This window comes from Oncorhynchus keta, chromosome 5, assembly GCF_023373465.1.
Source record: "Oncorhynchus keta strain PuntledgeMale-10-30-2019 chromosome 5, Oket_V2, whole genome shotgun sequence".
NCBI lineage: Eukaryota > Metazoa > Chordata > Actinopteri > Salmoniformes > Salmonidae > Oncorhynchus > Oncorhynchus keta.
Genome location: NC_068425.1, coordinates 34,626,302 through 34,648,502, shown reverse-complemented (window position 1 = coordinate 34,648,502; position 22,201 = coordinate 34,626,302). Strand labels below are relative to the sequence as shown.

General features: G+C 46.3%; 1 protein-coding gene across 1 annotated transcript in view; it reads left to right on the top strand.

Annotated features, from left to right (window-relative positions):
* Nucleotides 1-5,524: 5,524 nt before the first annotated feature.
* The window catches only part of LOC127930354 (protein tweety homolog 2-like), a 35,558-nt gene continuing 18,881 nt past the window's right edge, over nucleotides 5,525-22,201 (top strand). Inside the window, exons 1-2 of the mRNA XM_052520026.1 lie at nucleotides 5,525-5,530; nucleotides 6,507-6,676. Coding sequence (XP_052375986.1) covers nucleotides 5,525-5,530; nucleotides 6,507-6,676 — 176 coding nt within the window. The remainder of the gene's footprint in view (nucleotides 5,531-6,506; nucleotides 6,677-22,201) is intronic.

The following is a 22,201-nucleotide window of genomic DNA, read 5'->3' as shown; positions in this document are numbered from 1 at the left end:
TATATTGTATATTGTGTTTGAGCAGTGTATATTGTATATTGTGTTTGAGCAGTGTATATTGTATGTATTGTGTTTGAGCAGTGTATATTGTATGTTGTGTTTGAGCAGTGTATATTGTATTGTGTTTGAGCAGTGTATATTGTATATTGTGTTTGAGCAGTGTATATTGTATATTGTGTTTGAGCAGTGTATATTGTATATTGTGTTTGAGCAGTGTATATTGTATGTTGTGTTTGAGCAGTGTATATTGTGTATTGTGTTTGAGCAGTGTATATTGTATGTTGTGTTTGAGCAGTGTATATTGTATATTGTGTTTGAGCAGTGTATATTGTGTTTGAGCAGTGTATATTGTATATTGTGTTTGAGCAGTGTATATTGTATATTGTGTTTGAGCAGTGTATATTGTGTTTGAGCAGTGTATATTGTATATTGTGTTTGAGCAGTGTATATTGTGTTTGAGCAGTGTATATTGTGTTTGAGCAGTGTATATTGTATATTGTGTTTGAGCAGTGTATATTGTGTTTGAGCAGTGTATATTGTATATTGTGTTTGAGCAGTGTATATTGTATGTTGTGTTTGAGCAGTGTATATTGCATTGTATATTGTGTTTGAGCAGTGTTTGAGCAGTGTATATTGTGTTTGAGCAGTGTATATTGTATATTGTGTTTGAGCAGTGTATATTGTGTTGTGTTTGATTTGTATATTGTGTTTGAGCAGTGTATATTGTGTTGTGTTTGAGCAGTGTATATTGTGTTTGAGCAGTGTATATTGTATGTGAGCAGTGTATATTGTATATTGTGTTTGAGCAGTGTATATTGTGTATTGTGTTTGAGCAGTGTATATTGTATATTGTGTTTGAGCAGTGTATATTGTATATTGTGTTTGAGCAGTGTATATTGTATGTTGTGTTTGAGCAGTGTATATTGTATATTGTGTTTGAGCAGTGTATATTGTATATTGTGTTTGAGCAGTGTATATTGTATATTGTGTTTGATGTGTGTTTGAGCAGTGTATATTGTATGTTGTGTTTGAGCAGTGTATATTGTATATTGTGTTTGAGCAGTGTATATTGTATGTTGTGTTTGTGTATATTGTTGTGTTTGTTTGAGCAGTGTATATTGTATGTTGTGTTTGAGCAGTGTATATTGTATATTGTGTTTGAGCAGTGTATATTGTATATTGTGTTTGAGCAGTGTATATTGTATATTGTGTTTGAGCAGTGTATATTGTATATTGTGTTTGAGCAGTGTATATTGTATGTTGTGTTTGAGCAGTGTATATTGTCCACTGTGATACAGTCTGGAATGGAACCAGGGTCTTAGACCACTGTGATACAGGCTGAATGGAACCAGGGTCTTAGACCACTGTGATACAGTCTGAATGGAACCAGGGTCTTAGACCACTGTGATACAGGCTGAATGGAACCAGGGTCTTAGACCACTGTGAACCAGGGAACCTTTAGACCACTGTGATACAGTCTGAATGGAACCAGGGTCTTAGACCACTGTGATACAGTCTGTAATGGAACCAGGGTCTTAGACCACTGTGATAGTCTGAATGGAACCAGGGTCTCTGACCACTGTGAATGGGAACCAGGGTCTTAGACCACTGTGATAATGGAACCAGGGTCTTAGACCACTGTGATACAGTCTGAATGGAACAGTCTGAATGGAACCAGGGGGTCTTAGACCACTGTGATACAGTCTGAATGGAACCAGGGTCTTAGACCACTGTGATACAGTCTGAATGGAACCAGGGTCTTAGACCACTGTGATACAGTCTGAATGGAACCAGGGCCTTAGACCACTGACCACTGATACCAGTCTGAGGAACCAGGGTCTTAGAACTGGAAATGGAACCAGGGCCTTAGACCACTGTGATACAGTCTGAATGGAACCAGGATGCTTAGACCACTGTGATACAGTCTGAATGGAACCAGGGCCTTAGACCACTGTGATACAGTCTGAATGGAACCAGGGCCTTAGACCACTGTGATACAGTCTGAATGGAACCAGGGCCTTAGACCACTGTGATACAGTCTGAATGGAACCAGGGCTGACCACTGTGATACAGTCTGAATGGAACCAGGGTCTTAGACCACTGTGATACAGTCTGAATGGAACCAGGGTCTTAGACCACTGTGATACAGTCTGAATGGAACCAGGGTCTTAGACCACTGTGATACAGTCTGAATGGAACCAGGGTCTTAGACCACTGTGATACAGTCTGAATGGAACCAGGGTCTTAGACCACTGTGATACAGTCTGAATGGAACCAGGGTCTTAGACCACTGTGATACAGTCTGAATGGAACCAGGGTCTTAGACCACTGTGATACAGTCTGGAATGGAACCAGGGTCTTAGACCACTGTGATACAGTCTGAATGGAACCAGGGTCTTAGACCACTGTGATACAGTCTGAATGGAACCAGGGCCTTAGACCACTGTGATACAGTCTGAATGGAACCAGGGCCTTAGACCACTGTGATACAGTCTGAATGGAACCAGGGCCTTAGACCACTGTGATACAGTCTGAATGGAACCAGGGCCTTAGACCACTGTGATACAGTCTGAATGGAACCAGGGCCTTAGACCACTGTGATACAGTCTGAATGGAACCAGGGCCTTAGACCACTTTGCCACACGGGAGCCCCAAATACAGGTAGTTACAGTGATTTAGACGCTGGTTGGATGAGAAATATTACATGAGACTTTAGTTTCCTCTGCACGGCCCTGTCTGAATCTGAAACCTTGGTCAAGACCGTGGTCAGAACGTGATGCCAGAACCCATAACTTGATCAGTCAAATTGAATCAGCAAAGGTTCTGTGGAGACAAACAGTAACTTGTTAGAGTCATGAAACCATGCCAGGTAGGAGTGTGGAGAAACAACATGGGCCCATAGGGCTCTAGTCAAAAGTAGTGCACTATATAGGGAATAGGGTGCCATTTGAGAGTCAACCATATTTGGCCAAAACCCCATGGTTCCACTTGGCTTTTATTTCAGTTCTTGAATTTTGAACTCCTCAACACTCGTAACCATGGGCTGAACTTTTGTCAACTTCTGTAAATGGCTGTGTGTGTAGTTGTATTTGTGTAAATGGCTGTGTGTGTAGTTGTACTTGTTTAAATGGCTGTGTGTAGTTGTACTTGTGTAAATGGCTGTGTGTAGTTGTACTTGTGTAAATGGCTGTGTGTAGTTGTACTTGTGTAAATGGCTGTGTGTAGTTGTACTTGTGTAAATGGCTGTGTGTAGTTGTACTTGTGTAAATGGCTGTGTGTAGTTGTACTTGTGTAAATGGCTGTGTGTAGTTGTACTTGTGTAAATGGCTGTGTGTAGTTGTACTTGTGTAAATGGCTGTGTGTAGTTGTACTTGTTTAAATGGCTGTGTGTAGTTGTACTTGTGTAAATGGCTGTGTGTAGTTGTACTTGTGTAAATGGCTGTGTGTGTAGTTGTACTTGTGTAAATGGCTGTGTGTGTAGTTGTACGTGTGTAAATGGCTGTGTGTGTAGTTGTACTTGTGTAAATGGCTGTGTGTAGTTGTACTTGTGTAAATGGCTGTGTGTAGTTGTACTTGTGTAAATGGCTGTGTGTGTAGTTGTACTTGTGTAAATGGCTGTGTGTAGTTGTACTTGTGTAAATGGCTGTGTGTAGTTGTACTTGTGTAAATGGCTGTGTGTAGTTGTACTTGTGTAAATGGCTGTGTGTAGTTGTACTTGTGTAAATGGCTGTGTGTGTAGTTGTACTTGTGTAAATGGCTGTGTGTAGATCTACTTGTGTAAATGGCTGTGTGTAGATCTACTTGTGTAAATGGCTGTGTGTAGATCTACTTGTGTAAATGGCTGTGTGTAGTTGTACTTGTGTAGTACACTATGTTTGATCACTTTCATCAAAATGAAAGGTACAAACTTCCGGCGTACCTAATCTCAAAAACAAAGACATGGCTACAGTAGACCCCCCATGTTCTGCTTTCTATACCCCTCTCTGTCCCTCTCTCTCTCTCTCGCTCTCTCTCTCTCTCTCTCTCTCGCTCTCTCTCTCTGTCTCTCTCTCGCTCTCTCTCGCTCTCTCTCGCTCTCTCTCATTTCTCTCTCCCTTGCTCGCTCTCTTTCTCTCTATTTCTCTCGCTCTCTCTCTCTCGCTTGCTCCATCGCTCTCTCACTCTCTCTCCTTTCCTACCCTGGCTATCCCTCCATCATTCATGCTCTGAGGGTAACCTCAGTCAGGGAATCACAAGACTGTTTTGGAGGGAGGCGGCTTTGTCACCTGACGTTGAGCTGAAACTCCAGCAGCCTCTGATCAGTACTGTTTCCGCCACTAACACCCGACCTCCTGGGTGGATCAGATGGTAGAGAGTGGTGCTTACACCACCAGGGTTGTGGATCAGATGGTTGTGGGTCATGGTAGAGAGTGGTGCTTACACCACCAGGGTTGTGGATCAGATGGTAGAGAGTGGTGCTTACACCACCAGGGTTGTGGGTCAGATGGTAGAGAGTGGTGTTTACACCACCAGGGTTGTGGGTCAGATGGTAGAGAGTGGTGTTACACCACCAGGGTTGTGGGTCAGATGGTAGAGAGTGGTGCTTACACCACCAGGGTTGTGGGTCAGATGGTAGAGAGTGGTGCTTACACCACCAGGGTTGTGGATCAGATGGTAGAGAGTGGTGTTACACCACCAGGGTTGTGGATCAGATGGTAGAGAGTGGTGTTACACCACCAGGGTTGTGGATCAGATGGTAGAGAGTGGTGTTACACCACCAGGGTTGTGGATCAGATGGTAGAGAGTGGTGTTACACCACCAGGGTTGTGGATCAGATGGTAGAGAGTGGTGCTTACACCACCAGGGTTGTGGATCAGATGGTAGAGAGTGGTGTTACACCACCAGGGTTGTGGATCAGATGGTAGAGAGTGGTGTTACACTACCAGGGTTGTGGATCAGATGGTAGAGAGTGGTGCTTACACCACCAGGGTTGTGGATCAGATGGTAGAGAGTGGTGCTTACACCACCAGGGTTGTGGATCAGATGGTAGAGAGTGGTGCTTACACCACCAGGGTTGTGGATCAGATGGTAGAGAGTGGTGCTTACACCACCAGGGTTGTGGGTCAGATGGTAGAGAGTGGTGATTACACCTCAAGGGTTGTGGGTCAGATGGTAGAGAGTGGTGTTACACCACCAGGGTTGTGGGTCAGATGGTAGAGAGTGGTGCTTACACCACCAGGGTTGTGGGTCAGATGGTAGAGAGTGGTGCTTACACCACCAGGGTTGTGGATCAGATGGTAGAGAGTGGTGTTACACCACCAGGGTTGTGGGTCAGATGGTAGAGAGTGGTGTTACACCACCAGGGTTGTGGGTCAGATGGTAGAGAGTGGTGTTACACCACCAGGGTTGTGGATCAGATGGTAGAGAGTGGTGATTACACCACCAGGGTTGTGGGTTAGATGGTAGAGAGTGGTGTTACACCACCAGGGTTGTGGATCAGAGACCCGGGGCCACCCATATGTAAAATGGATGCATGTTGGTGAGCATGACTGTAAGTTGCTTTGGATAAAAGTGTCTGTTGAATGACACATGTTAATAGTATTAGTCCAATATCTTATAAACCACCAACACCAGGTCAAATTCCCCAGGTATCTCTTAAACCAGCAACACCAGGTCATATTCATTAGACCCCAGGTATCTCTTAAACCAGCAACACCAGGTCATATTCATTAGACCCCAGGTATCTCTTAAACCAGCAACACCAGGTATCTCTTAAACCAGCAACACCAGGTCATATTCATTAGACCCCAGGTATCTCTTAAACCAGCAACACCAGGTCATGTTCATTAAACACCAAACTGATAACACAGAGAAGGAATACCAAGACTTGTCCAATGAGAAACCTTCATGTTCATTTTTGTATTTTTAATACTTTGTACCCTACTGAATACGATCCTGGGGTGTATTCAGCGAGCCACCCCCTCCCCCCAGCTCTCTCTCTCTCTCTGTCTCTCTGACTCTGTCTCTGTCTCTCTCCCCTCCCCCATCTATCTCTCCCTCCCCTTATCTCTCTCCCTATCTCTGGCTTCACACAGAGACCTTCTAGTGATGATGACTGATGAAACAAATGTGACTTTTGACCCAGTATATCTTTTCATATTAGACTCACTTGATTCCAGTGTCTTCCTTTCCGTCAGAGTGGGGTCACTCTACACAGTAACCAATCACAGGGCTTGTATCACCTCAGGACAAGACATGATAATAAATGCTGGTTGTCTGAAGAAATGGTGCTTTGCAAATAAGTTATCTCAGTGTGGAAGTTGTATTATTCCTGTTATTAGTCAATAATAAATGTATTATAACATGCTCATCTCTCAGTTTCTCTTCCCTCCCTCCCTCCCTCCCTCCCTCCCCCTCCCTCCCTCCCTCCCTCCCCCTCCCTCCCTCCCTCCCTCCCTCCCTCCCTCCCTCCCTCCCTCCCTCTCTCCCCTCCCCTCCCTCCCTCCCTCCCTCCCCGTCCTCCCCAGTCTCTGGTCTTCCTAGCCTGTATATCAGCTGCTGGACTAGTCCTGAGCCTCCTGCTGCTGTCTGTCTACCTGACCAGTGTGTGCTGCTGCAGGAAGGAGGAGGAGGAGACCAAGAGGCCTGACTCCTGCTGTGTCTCCTGGACCGCTGTCATCACTGGGCTCATCCTATGGTGAGTAGTACCACTGTAACTGATTGTATCTAACAGTACTGTACTACAGTAGTAGTGTTACTGGGACCTTTCTTCAATCTGTCCCGGTGAGGTTCATCCTATGGTGAGTAGTACCACTGTATCTGTCACGCCTTGGTCTTAGTATTTTGTGTTTTCTTTATTTATTTGGTCAGGCCAGGGTGTGACATGGGTTATTGTGGTGTGTTTTTTTGTCCTGGGGTTTTGTGGGGTGTCTACGTAGTCTATGGCTGCCTGAGGCGGTTCTCAATCAGAGTCAGGTGATTATCGTTGTCTCTGATTGGGAGCCATATTTAGGCAGCCATATTCTGTGAATGTTTCGTGGGTGATTGTTTCTGTCTTTGTGTTTGCACCAGATAGGGCTGTTTCGGTTTTCGTTATTTCATTTAGTTATTTTTGTAGTTTCTGTATGTATAGGTTTCCTTCATTAAAATATATCATGAATCATCATCACGCTGCATTTTGGTCCGATCCTTGTTCTACCTCTTCGTCAGAGGAGGAGATAGAAGAGAGCCGTTACAGTATCTAACAGTACTGTACTGCAGTAGTAGTGTTACTGGGACCTTTCTTCAATCTGTCCCGGGTGAGGTTCATCCTATGGTGAGAGGTGTTGTCTTATATTACAGAATTACAAGCCAAGGTCTTTTAAAGGCAGTATGCAAGGCACAGACGTTCGCTTCACCTAGCCAAGTTCCGCTAGAAGCAAACCAAATCTAGTATGTGGGGCTCCTTTAGTGTCTCGATCAGGGTTCTACAACTCTGGTTCTGTGATAGTGATGTACCACAGCTGGTGTAGCAAATCAAGGTCCTGGCCAGCAGCTAATTAGTCAAATAAAGTGTTTAGGGTTGGAGTGAAACTCCAGGAGGGTAATTGGACAACCCTAGACCGCCCTCCTGTGTTCTTGGAAAAGGCTTTGATGTGATCTTTGACATTCAGGAGTTGACCTCTGACCTCATTAACTCACACACACAGGCTGAGTGCTGAAGAGACCAGATGGTCACTTTGGCCTGATCCACTTTGACACCGGATGTTGTAGACTGAGGTCACTGTGACTAACCATGTTCCCTGATGACAGTCCTGCTCTCATTGTGTCTAAAGCAGACTACACTATGCACTGTCTACCCTACACTATCACTAGACTACATTACCCTACACTATCTAGTCACGTGTCCTGGGTGTGCACAGAACAGTGTCCATTGAGGCGTTATCCTTTGTCCTCTGAGATTGTGGTTTGCAATGTACAATGTGCAGTTGTGTGTTGTTTCACTGCCACAACCACAAAGTCCCTTTTTGGATCTGTATGTTGGGCTGCCCACCTCATCACTATAGGACCTGCCCACCTCATCACTATAGGACCTGCCCACCTCATCACTATAGGACCTGCCCACCTCATCACTATAGGACCTGCCCACCTCATCACTATAGGACCTGCCCACCTCATCACTATAGGACCTGCCCACCTCATCACTATAGGACCTGCCCACCTCATCACTATAGGACCTGCCCACCTCAACACTATAGGACCTGCCCACCTCATCACTATAGGACCTGCCCACCTCATCACTATAGGACCTGCCCACCTCATCACTATAGGACCTGCCCACCTCATCACTATAGGACCTGCCCACCTCATCACTATAGGACCTGCCCACCTCATCACTATAGGACCTGCCCACCTCATCACTATAGGACCTGCCCACCTCACTATCACTCATCAGGACCTGCCCACCTCATCACTATAGGACCTGTTGGGCTGCCCACCTCACCTCATCACTATAGGACCTGCCCCACCTCATCACTATAGGACCTGCCCACCTCATCACTATAGGACCTGCCCACCTCATCACTATAGGACCTGCCCACCTCATCACTATAGGACCTGTAGGGCTGCCCACCTCATCACTATAGGACCTGCCCACCTCATCACTATAGGACCTGCCCCACCTCAACACTATAGGACCTGCCCAACTCATCACTATAGGACCTGCCCACCTCATCACTATAGGACCTGCCCACCTCATCACTATAGGACCTGCCCACCTCATCACTATAGGACCTGTTGGGCTCCCACCTCATCACTATAGGACCTGTAGGGCTGCCCACCTCATCACTATAGTACCTGTAGGGCTGCCCACCTCATCACTATAGGACCTGTAGGGCTGCCCACCTCATCACTATAGGACCTGTAGGGCTGCCCACCTCATCACTAAAGGACCTGCAGGGCTTGAAAGAGAACAACAAACGATTCCTCCTCCCAATGAAATAGAACATCAAATTATTCCCCCTCGCCAAAGTGCTTGATTGAGTTGGCACTGTGAAGAGCTTAATCTTGTGACAGAGCTCTAAGTGCTGAAGGTAATTGAGTTAGTTAGCTGATAACATTCCAGGGGGGGGGGGACGCAAGCCCTGCTCTGATTGGTCTCTCTTACACCAAACCTAGTGTGGTGCTAAGTGCTATGGCATGATGCTGTTCAGCCTGAACAAGGAGCGCTGTGTAAACTCTTGAATGTCTGGGCTCTGAACGGCTCTCCATTAACATTTTAAAGCTCACACAATTCAGCAACCTTCCCCCCTGTAGGAAATACTATCTTAGTATTATGACATGAAATGTGTTAACCCTTCACTGTCTGGGGCCAGACTGCAAACGTGACTTTGTGTTCACAGAGCATTCAGCTTACTACCCATATATGAAATACTATCTTATCTCATTTTGAAAAGCATAATAAAATGTTTATTTAAACAACAAGTGCTGCGTGAAACCTTTTCTGTCTGGGTTCTGGTTGGCTTTCACCTTTCCTCAGTACAGCTGGTCTAGTAAAACCTCTACTATTGTGGTGATATAACTAAACAGGCTCACAGCTTTCAGTTAACTACTCCTGTAGGAAATAAAATACAACTATAATATTTGTGCCTGGACTTTTGGGCAAATATCAGTTTCCCTTTTCTACAGCCAAGCCAACCTGGAACCTTGGTCATGTAACTTTGGGAATGGCCAAGCCAACCTGGAACCTTGGTCATGTAACTTTGGGAATGGCTACCCAATGGAATTTCACTTGTCATTCTACACCTGTTGTATTCGGGCTGGACCAATACAATTTGGATTTCTGTACCCATGTGGTCAATGTAATAGGGAAAAGCCAAGCCTAACCTGGAACCTCTGGTCACCTCTCAGCTAACCTTCTCCACAATGGCCTTAGCCTGGATGCTCTGGGTCTTAAATGAGGTCCTGTTCTTGTTAATGTGATTTGGGAATGGGTTTGGTTGGAACCTTGGTCATGTAACTTTGGGAATGGCAACAAGCCAATCTGGAACCTGATATTGAGTTGGCACTGTGAAGAAGCTGAGTTAACTGAAGGTAATTGAGTTGTTGGAATGAGCCTAAAAACCCAACCTGGAAAACTTGGTCATGCTATAGCTGAGTTGGGAATGTTCAGCCTGGAACAAGGTCAATGCCCTTTGCCCCCAGGACTAAACCTGAATGTCTGTTGTCTAATGGTTTTTATTAATGGCCAAGACTTTAATCAACCCTGGCTTTTTATCATGTAACTTTGTGTTATGAGTCAAGGGTTTTAATGATTGCCTTGGTTTCATGTTATATCACATGTTATTCCATTCTATTACCAAGCCAACCTGGAACCTATCATCTGTAACTTGGAAATAACCAGGCCTAACATGTTAGATGGTTGGTATTATGACATGAAAACATGTTAACCTTGGTCTTGACTGTTGGGGCCAACCAGGCCTGGAACCTTAGGTCATGTAACTTTGTATCATTGGCCAGGCCAACCTGGAACCTGGGTCATGTAGTGTTGGGAATGGCCAAGCCAGGCCTGGAACCTTGGTCATGGCCTAACTTTGGGAATGGCCAAGCCAATCTGGAACCTAAAAACATGGTGGAATTAACTTTGGTTCACAGAGTGTTGTATCATAACCAGGCCTAACATGTTGTAGAATGGCCAAGCCAACCTGGAACCTTGGTCATGAAACCTTTGTGTCTGGGCCTAACTGTTGGGTTGGTCAGATAGCAACTTTGTATCATGGCAACCAGGCCTAACATGTTAGAACTGGTCATAACATAAAAACCAGGCCTAACTACTGGTATTGTGGTGATATGTTGTATCAAGCCAACCAGGCCTAACATGTTAGTTAATGTTGTATCCTGGAACCAGGCCTAAATAAAATGTTGTATCACAACCAGGAACCTAATGTTAGATTTGGGTGGAATGTTGTATCCAACCAGGCCTAACATGGATGGTACTTTGGTCATTCAACCAGGCCTAACATATGGGTGGAGGTAGTGTTTCCATTCAACCAGGCCTCATGTTAGATGGTATGGGTGGAGCCAAGCCAACCTGGAACCTTGGTCATGTAACTTTGGGAATGGCCAAGCCAACCTGGAACCTTGGTCATGTAACTTTGGGAATGTGTTTTATGGTGTTTATGTAAGTAAGCATTTCACTGTGAATTCTACACCTGTTGTATTCGAGCGCATGTGACCAATACAATTTGATTTGATTTCTGTAATTGTCCATGTGGTTGCTGTAATAGTGGAAAAGCCTAGTGACACTAACATGTTAATGACCTCTGTCCTCCACCTCTCAGCTACCCACCTTCTCCACAAGAGCCTTAGTGACTGGATGCTCTGTCCTGGTCTTAAATGAGGTCCTGTTCTTGTTAATGTGATTTGGGAATGTGGTTTGGTTTCCTGTACAAGGTTATTTTCAGATGTGGTCTTCCATAAATCAACAAGCTCAATAACAGTCGTTTGTCTGATGTCGCTCCTCTCATCTGGTGGCTGAGTTGTTGGACAGGAGACGGCTACTGAAAGATGTTTCAACGTTGCCTTGGAGGGAAACTGTGTCCTTGATTCGCTATAGCTAGTTGGGTTTAGTGCTGGGCTGCAACAAAAGTGTGTAATGCCCGTTGCAGCCCCTAACAGGACTAGTGCCCACCGATAGCCTGTTGTTTTTATGTTGTCTAATGGTTTTTATTATAACCAGGCGAAGACTTTAATCCAATAGCCTGGCTTTTTATTTCTCTGTCCTTTGTGTTATGAGTCACAGGGTTTTAATGATTGGATGATGTCACCAAGACAGTTTCATGTTATATCACATGTTATTCCATTCTATTACCTTCTCTAATTGGAATATATCATTCTGATTAACTTGGACTCTTGGTTATCATTCAACCAGGCCTAACATGTTAGATGGTATGGGTGGAGATAGTGACTGTTGTATCATTCAACCAGGCCTAAAATATAGTTAGATGGCATATGGGTGGAGATAGTGACTGTTGTATCATTCAAAGGCCTAACATGTTAGATGGTCATGGGCAAAGGTAGTGTTGTATCATTCAACCAGGCCTAACATGTTAGATGGTATGGGTGGAGGTAGTGTTGTATCATTCAACCAGGCCTAACATGTTAGATGGTATGGGTGGAGGTAGTGTAGTGACTGTTGTATCATTGAGTCAGAGGATGTGAGTGGAGTGGAGCTGGAGACAGGAGTGGAGCTGGAGAGAGGAGTGGAGTGAGGAGCGGAGCTGGAGAGAGGAGTGGAGCTGGGTGGAGCTGGAGTGAGGAGTGGAGCTGAAGTGGAGCTGGAGAGAGGAGTGGAGTGGAGCTGGAGAGAGGAGTGGAGCTGGAGTGAGGAGGAGCTGAAGTGGAGCTGGAGAGAGGAGTGGGTGGAGCTGGAGTGAGGAGTGGAGCTGAAGTTGAGCTGGAGAGAGGGAGTGGAGTGGAGCTGGAGTGAGGAGGAGCTGGAGCTGGAATGAGGAGCGGAGCTGAAGTGGAGCTGGAGAGAGGAGTGGAGTGGAGCTGGAGTGAGGGAGCGGAGCTGGAATGAGAGCGGAGCTGGAATGAGGAGCGGAGCTGGAATGAGGAGCGGAGCTGGAATGAGGAGCGGAGCTGGAATGAGGAGTGGAGCTGGAGTGGACCTGGAGAGAGGAGTGGAGTGGAGCTGAAGTGGAGCTGGAGATGAGTGGAGTGGAGCTGGAATGAGGAGTGGAGCTGAAGTGGAGCTGGAGAGAGGAGTGGAGTGGAGCTGAGGGAGCTGGAGCTGGAATGGAGCTGGAGGGAGCTGGCTGGAATGAGGAGCGGAGCTGGAATGAGGAGCGGAGCTGGAATGAGGAGCGGAGCTGGAATGAGGAGCGGAGCTGGAATGAGGCGGAGCTGGAATGAGGAGCGGAGCTGGAATGAGGAGCGGAGCTGGAATGAGGAGCGGAGCGTGCCCAATTTGACTGGTGTGCAGAGCTCTTCTCCTCCGCTCCATTACCGCTCCAGTAGCGCTCAGTTCACCAGCTCAGGGCATGTCCGGCCCAGCATGCATTTGCGTGCTGCTAACTATAGCTCCTTGCTTTAGCTACTGTCATGGAGTTCACTAAATATGTTCATAAAGAAACTGGTAAACACACAGGTGTGAAATCAAGGTGACTTAGACAGATGAGGAGGACCAAGAGAGGGAGTGAGGTAATGTAGTGTTGTCACTGATCCCTCCAGAACTTTCATTACGCACACCTGGCCCCTATTCCCACTAATTGTATTGGTTTATACAGTGGGGCAAAAAAGTATTTAGTCAGCCACCAATTGTGCAAGTTCTCCCACTTAAAAAGATGAGAGAGGCCTGTAATTTTCATCATAGGTACACTTCAACCTTGTGAAGACTTGCAGAAAATGTTTGACCTCTGTCATTGCCAACAAAGGGTATATAACAAAGTATTGAGATAAACTTTTGTTATTGACCAAATACTTATTTTCCACCATAATTTGCAAATAAATTCATAAAAAATCCTATAGTGTTATTTTCTGGATTTTTTTTCTAATTTTGTCTGTCATAGTGTACCTATGATGAAAATTACAGGCCTCTCTCATCTTTTTAAGTGGGAGAACTTGCACAATTGGTGGCTGACTAAATACTTTTTTGCCCCATTGTATGTGCCCTTTGGTTTCCATTGGGCGGTCGATTATTGTTACTATGTCTGTTGGTGTGTGTGAGTGCCTGTGCTGTGTGTTTTGTCTTTCGTGCCCTTGTGGATTGCACAGATGATTACGTGTCTCGTCCTGTGTGTTCATCATTGTGCGCGTGTTATTTATTCGAGGTGCTCCTCACTCTTTTGTTTTGGGTTTCCACCCTGTGTTTTGTTACGTGTTTGTTTGGTCTTCGTTCCCGTGCCTTTACACGGCACGCCGTCATTTAGGCTTCATTTTAGAAAACTCTTACGCATTCCTGCGCCTGTCTCTCGATCCTTCATGCCGACCTGACAAGTGTCCACAACTAAAGATTCATTGTGGAATCTGAAAAGACACGTATCCCAAAAGCATGATGGGATACTTCCTACGTGCTAATAGAAAGGAATGAGGTGTGTAGATAACTGTGTCATTGTAGCAACGTTTTTATTTACAAAAAATCTGATCTCTTAAAAGTTTAATTCATTTTTGTTTATTATTTATACAATAGGTCGTAAGTGATTGTGGCTCAATAGGCCTGGCTTATTTCCATTTTCAAGGAGCTTTCCGTTTTGATTGGGTTATTTAGCCTAAAAAACTTCAAGCCTACATACTGTATGGAAAACATAAATAAACTATCTCTGCCCAGCCTGGGGTGTTTATCATCCCCATTGGCCCTGCCAGTGTAGAGAGGATAGTCTCCTCTGCTGGCCGGATCTCCAGAAACCATTTCATGAGCATGAAGCCGCAGACGGGCCAAACTCATGTTTCTAAAAATGAATTTAAAGACACTGTAGACTGAGCCTAATAAGGCATTTTTCTTTTATTTTGTAATTAATTCTAAATAAGTCACAACTTATAGACTATAATGATTTAATACAACTAAATGTTATTTAAATGCTGAGAGCTTTATGTCCCTACCAGCCTATTGTGTCCCACTCGCAAATGCTTCATAATGTATTTCATTGTAGGTTATAGCCTTGAAATAGTAAACTACTTTAGACAAGAGCCCTATGGCCAATGGCACCCTATTCACTATACAGTGCACTGCTTTAGACCAGAGCCCTGTGTACACTATATAGGAAATGGGTTGGCATTTGGGAGGCAAACAGAGATCCTCATGCAGGAAATACAGACATCTGCACCCGACACAACAAAAGTAGCTAAGGTGCAGTTAGATAAGTGATTTGCTCTCTCTGACGAAGGTGTGACTGAACGCTTGCCAAATAAATGACTGTCCTTTATGGATCTAAGTATGCTGAGGTGTCTTCCTTCAGTAGAGATCTTAGTGCAGCTTTTGTATGCAGATCTGAGAGAGAGGGTGAGAGAGGGATAGGGAGAGAGAGAGTGATGGAGAGAGACAGAGAGAGAGAGAGAGAGCATAGAGAGATGGAGAGAGAGACAGAGAGAGAGCAGAGAGAGATGGAGAGAGAGCAGCGAGAGAGAGAGAGAGAGAGAGATGGAGAGAGAGACAGAGAGAGCAGAGAGAGAGAGAGAAAGAGTGATGGAGAGAGCTAAGAGTGACGGAGAGAGCAGAGAGTGACGGAGAGAGCAGAGAGTGACGGAGAGAGGGGGAGGGGGAGGGAGAGAGAGAGAGATGGAGGGAGACGGAGAGAGAGAGTGACAGAGAGTGACAGAGAGAGAGCAGAGACAGAGAGAGAGAGAGAGCGCTGGAGCACTTAGTCTAGCAGTGTGTGTAGTGGAGCACAGTAATACTATCAGGGTACAAATTGTATTTTATAAAGCCTGCATGTGCTGGGTTTGAACTTTTGGGACTATTCCATTGGTTACATTGTGCCCACAAGGCAATCCCGATCAAGTACAGCTGGGAGAAAACAACCACTTTGAAGTCATGTGTGTGTAGCAGTGTACCTCTATAGCTCAGTGTTATTTAACCCTGGTCCTAGGGACACAGAGGGGCATGTTTTACACTAACTCATCATCAAACCTTTGACTAGTGGAATCAGGTGTGATAATGCCAGGGCATGCTGGAGTAATGGACGGTAGAGAGACAGGACCATCCTAGTCTCAGGGCATGCTGGAGTAATGGACGGTAGAGAGACAGACCATCCTAGTCTCAGGGTTCTGGAGTAATGGACGGTGGAGAGACAGGACCATCCTAGTCTCAGGGTTCTGGAGTAATGGACGGTGGTCTCAGTGCAGCTGGAGACAGGACCATCCTAGTCTCAGGGTTCTGGAGTAATGGACGGTAGAGATACAGACCATCCTAGTCTCAGGGTTCTGGAGTAATGGACGGTAGAGATACAGACCATCCTAGTCTCAGGGTTCTGGAGTAATGGACGGTAGAGATACAGACCATCCTAGTCTCAGGGTTCTGGAGTAATGGACGGTGGAGAGACAGGACCATCCTAGTCTCAGGGTTCTGGAGTAATGGACGGTGGAGATACAGACCATCCTAGTCTCAGGGTTCTGGAGTAATGGACGGTAGAGATACAGACCATCCTAGTCTCAGGGTTCTGGAGTAATGGACGGTAGAGATACAGACCATCCTAGTCTCAGGGTTCTGGAGTAATGGACGGTGGAGAGACAGGACCATCCTAGTCTCAGGGTTCTGGAGTAATGGACGGTAGAGATACAGACCATCCTAGTCTCAGGGTTCTGGAGTAATGGACGGTAGAGATACAGACCATCCTAGTCTCAGGGTTCTGGAGTAATGGACTGTAGAGATACAGACCATCCTAGTCTCAGGGCATGCTGGAGTAATGGACGGTAGAGATACAGACCATCCTAGTCTCAGGGTTCTGGAGTAATGGACGGTAGAGATACAGACCATCCTAGTCTCAGGGTTCTGGAGTAATGGACTGTAGAGATACAGACCATCCTAGTCTCAGGGTTCTGGAGTAATGGACGGTAGAGATACAGACCATCCTAGTCTCAGGGTTCTGGAGTAATGGACGGTAGAGATACAGACCATCCTAGTCTCAGGGTTCTGGAGTAATGGACGGTGGAGAGACAGGACCATCCTAGTCTCAGGGTTCTGGAGTAATGGACGGTAGAGATACAGACCATCCTAGTCTCAGGGTTCTGGAGTAATGGACGGTGAGAGACAGGACCATCCTAGTCTCAGGGTTCTGGAGTAATGGACGGTAGAGACAGACCATCCTAGTCTCAGGGTTCTGGAGTAATGGACGGTAGAGATCTGACCATCCTAGTCTCAGGGTTCTGGAGTAATGGACGTAATGGACTCAGGTTCTGGAGTAATGGACAGTGGAGAGACAGGACCATCCTAGTCTCAGGGTTCTGGAGTAATGGATTGCAGACCATCCTAGTCTCAGGGTTCTGGAGTAATGGACGGTATACAGACCATCCTAGTCTCAGGGTTCTGGAGTAATGGACGGTGGAGATTTACAGGACCATCCTAGTCTCAGGGTTCTGGAGTAATGGACGGTGGAGAGACAGGACCATCCTAGTCTCAGGGTTCTGGAGTAATGGACGGTGGAGATACAGACCATCCTAGTCTCAGGGTTCTGGAGTAATGGACGGTAGAGATACAGACCATCCTAGTCTCAGGGTTCTGGAGTAATGGACGGTAGAGATACAGACCATCCTAGTCTCAGGGTTCTGGAGTAATGGACGGTGGAGAGACAGGACCATCCTAGTCTCAGGGTTCTGGAGTAATGGATGGTAGAGATACAGACCATCCTAGTCTCAGGGTTCTGGAGTAATGGACGGTAGAACAGACCATCCTAGTCTCAGGGTTCTGGAGTAATGGACAGAGATACAGACCATCCTAGTCTCAGTGTTCTGGAGTAATGGACGGTAGAGAGTACAGACCATCCTAGTCTCAGGGTTCTGGAGTAATGGACGGTATACAGACCATCCTAGTCTCAGGGTTCTGGAGTAATGGACTGTAGAGATACAGACCATCCTAGTCTCAGGGTTCTGGAGTAATGGACGGTAGAGATACAGCCATCCTAGTCTCAGGGTTCTGGACAATGGACGGTAGAGAACAGACCATCCTAGTCTCAGGGTTCTGGAGTAATGGACGGTGAGAGACAGACCATCCTAGTCTCAGGGTTCTGGAGTAATGGACGGTGGAGAGACAGGACCATCCTAGTCTCAGGGTTCTGGAGTAATGGATAGAGATACAGACCATCCTAGTCTCAGGGTTCTGGAGTAATGGACGGTGGAGAGACAGGACCATCCTAGTCTCAGGGTTCTGGAGTAATGGACGGTAGAGATACAGACCATCCTAGTCTCAGGGTTCTGGAGTAATGGAAGAGATACAGACCATCCTAGTCTCAGGGTTCTGGAGTAATGGACGGTAGAGATACAGACCATCCTAGTCTCAGGGTTCTGGAGTAATGGACAGTGGAGAGACAGGACCATCCTAGTCTCAGGGTTCTGGAGTAATGGACTAGAGATTTAGACCATCCTAGTCTCAGGGTTCTGGAGTAATGGACGGTAGAGATACAGACCATCCTAGTCTCAGGGTTCTGGAGTAATGGACGGTGGAGAGACAGGGTTAGTCTCAGGGTTCTGGAGTAATGGAAACAGGACCATCCTTTAGGGTTCTGGAGTAATGGACAGGACCCATCCTAGTCTCAGGGTTCTGGAGTAATGGACGGTAGAGATACAGACCATCCTAGTCTAGGGTTCTGGAGTAATGGACGGTAGAGATACAGACCATCCTAGTCTCAGGGTTCTGGAGTAATGGACGGTGGAGATACAGACCATCCTAGTCTCAGGGTTCTGGAGTAATGGATGGTAGAGATACAGACCATCCTAGTCTCAGGGTTCTGGAGTAATGGACGGTAGAGATACAGACCATCCTAGTCTCAGGGTTCTGGAGTAATGGACTGTAGAGATACAGACCATCCTAGTCTCAGTGCATGCTGGAGTAATGGACGGTAGAGATACAGACCATCCTAGTCTCAGGGTTCTGGAGTAATGGACGGTAGAGATACAGACCATCCTAGTCTCAGGGTTCTGGAGTAATGGACTGTAGAGATACAGACCATCCTAGTCTCAGGGTTCTGGAGTAATGGACGGTAGAGATACAGACCATCCTAGTCTCAGGGTTCTGGAGTAATGGACGGTAGAGATACAGACCATCCTAGTCTCAGGGTTCTGGAGTAATGGACGGTAGAGAGACAGACCATCCTAGTCTCAGGGTTCTGGAGTAATGGACGGTGGAGAGACAGGACCATCCTAGTCTCAGGGTTCTGGAGTAATGGACGGTAGAGATACAGACCATCCTAGTCTCAGGGTTCTGGAGTAATGGACGGTGGAGAGACAGGACCATCCTAGTCTCAGGGTTCTGGAGTAATGGACGGTAGAGATACAGACCATCCTAGTCTCAGGGTTCTGGAGTAATGGACGGTGGAGATACAGACCATCCTAGTCTCAGGGTTCTGGAGTAATGGATGGTAGAGATAAAGACCATCCTAGTCTCAGGGTTCTGGAGTAATGGACAGTGGAGACAGGACCATCCTAGTCTCAGGGTTCTGGAGTAATGGACGGTAGAGATACAGACCATCCTAGTCTCAGGGTTCTGGTAGTAATGGAGCTGGTAGAGATGGACAGACCATCCATCCTAGTCTCAGGGTTCTGGAGTAATGGACGGTGGAGAGACAGGACCATCCTAGTCTCAGGGTTCTGGAGTAATGGACGGTGGAGACCACAGGGGGAGTTTGGATCAGACCATAGTCTCAGGGTTCTGGAGTAATGGACGGTGGAGATACAGACCATCCTAGTCTCAGGGTTCTGGAGTAATGGACGGTAGAGATACAGACCATCCTAGTCTCAGGGTTCTGGAGTAATGGACGGTAGAGATACAGACCATCCTAGTCTCAGGGTTCTGGAGTAATGGACGGTAGAGAGACAGACCATCCTAGTCTCAGGGTTCTGGAGTAATGGACGGTAGAGATACAGACCATCCTAGTCTCAGGGTTCTGGAGTAATGGACGGTGGAGAGACAGGACCATCCCATCCTAGTCTCAGGGTTCTGGAGTAATGGACGGTAGAGATACAGACCATCCTAGTCTCAGGGTTCTGGAGTAATGGACGGTAGAGATACAGACCATCCTAGTCTCAGGGTTCTGGTTCTGGAGTAATGGACGGTAGAGATACAGACCATCCTAGTCTCAGGGTTCTGGAGTAATGGACGGTAGAGATACAGACCATCCTAGTCTCAGGGCATGCTGGAGTAATGGACGGTAGAGATACAGACCATCCTAGTCTCAGGGTTCTGGAGTAATGGACGGTAGAGAGACAGGACCATCCTAGTCTCAGGGTTCTGGAGTAATGGACGGTAGAGATACAGACCATCCTAGTCTCAGGGTTCTGGAGTAATGGACTGTAGAGATACAGACCATCCTAGTCTCAGGGTTCTGGAGTAATGGACGGTAGAGATACAGACCATCCTAGTCTCAGGGTTCTGGAGTAATGGACTGTCTCAGGGTTCTGGAGAGATACAGACCATCCTAGTCTCAGGGTTCTGGAGTAATGGACGGTAGAGATACAGACCATCCTAGTCTCAGGGTTCTGGAGTAATGGACGGTAGAGATACAGACCATCCTAGTCTCAGGGTTCTGGAGTAATGGACGGTAGAGATACAGGACCATCCTAGTCTCAGGGTTCTGGAGTAATGGACGGTAGAGATACAGACCATCCTAGTCTCAGGGTTCTGGAGTAATGGACGGTAGAGATACAGACCATCCTAGTCTCAGGGTTCTGGAGTAATGGACGGTAGAGATACAGACCATCCTAGTCTCAGGGTTCTGGAGTAATGGACGGTGGAGATACAGGACCATCCTAGTCTCAGGGTTCTGGAGTAATGGACGGTAGAGATACAGACCATCCTAGTCTCAGGGTTCTGGAGTAATGGACGGTAGAGATACAGACCATCCTAGTCTCAGGGTTCTGGAGTAATGGACGGTAGAGAGACAGACCATCCTAGTCTCAGGGTTCTGGAGTAATGGACGGTAGAGATACAGACCATCCTAGTCTCAGGGTTCTGGAGTAATGGACTGAGAGACCATAGTCTCAGGGTGGACGGTAGAGATACAGACCATCCTAGTCTCAGGGTTCTGGAGTAATGGACGGTAGAGATACAGACCATCCTAGTCTCAGGGTTCTGGAGTAATGGATGGTAGAGACCATCTGGTATCAATCATGGTTATGATGCTCCAGAGACAGGGTGCACAGTGGTACATACTCTCTCCCTCTCTCTCTCTCACTCACACACACACACACACACACGCACATATGCACACACTTACAGGATGTGCTTCCGTCATAACACCCTCCCACTGCCTCTGGCTCTCCGGTGGGGGTGATAACAGTATGCTTGTTCTGTCCATCTGGCTGCCTGCATCTGTTTAAAGATGTCTTATATTCATTCTGTGGTGTGGACCATAACATAATGCTTTTATTGCAGCAGGTGGTGATACTCCACAAGTGGTTCATTGAACATATTAAACCAAAAAGACCATGTGGGCATTTAAATCAGAAGTAAAGTGTTCTACCTAGTAACAATGATTTAAATGTGTTGAATCACAAAATTCTCTGCTCTGCTACTCTCCCTCTCTCTGTTTTCCTGGCCAGACTCTAGAACATCGGCAGTTAGTTCAGGACCAGACTCTAGAACATTGGTAGTTAGTTAATGACCAGACTCTAGAACATTGGCAGTTAGTTAGTGACCAGACTCAAGAACATTGGCAGTTAGTTAGTGACCAGACTCTAGAACACCGGCAGTTAGTTCTGGGACCAGACTCTAGAACATTGGTAGTTAGTTAATGACCAGACTCTAGAACATTGGCAGTTAGTTAGTGACCAGACTCAAGAACATTGGCAGTTAGTTAGTGACCAGACTCTAGAACATTGGCAGTTAGTTAGTGACCAGACTCAAGGACATTGGCAGTTAGTTAGTGACCAGACTCAAGAACATTGGCAGTTAGTTAGTGACCAGACTCTAGAACATTGGCAGTTAGTTAGTGACCAGACTCAAGGACATTGGCAGTTAGTTAGTGACCAGACTCAAGAACATTGGCAGTTAGTTAGTGACCAGACTCTAGAACATTGGCAGTTAGTTAGTGACCAGACTCTAGAACATCGGCAGTTAGTTAGTGACCAGACTCTAGAACATCGGCAGTTAGTGACCAGACTCTAGAACATTGTCAGTTAGTTAGGTACCAGACTCTAGAACATTGCCAGTTAGTTAGTGCCCAGACTCTAGAACATGTGCAGTTAGTTAGTGCCCAGACTCTAGAACATGTGCAGTTAGTTAGTGCCCAGACTCTAGAACATTGGCAGTTAGTTAGGGACCAGACTCTAGAACATGTGCAGTTAGTTAGTGACCAGACTCCAGAACATTGGCAGTTAGTTAGTGACCAGACTCTAGAACATTGGCAGTTAGTTAGGGACCAGACTCTAGAACATGTGCAGTTAGTTAGTGACCAGACTCCAGAACATTGGCAGTTATTTAGTGACCAGACTCTAGAACATTGGCAGTTAGTTAGGGACCAGACTCTAGAACATCGGCAGTTAGTTAGTGCCCAGACTCTAGAACATGTGCAGTTAGTTAGTGACCAGACTAGAA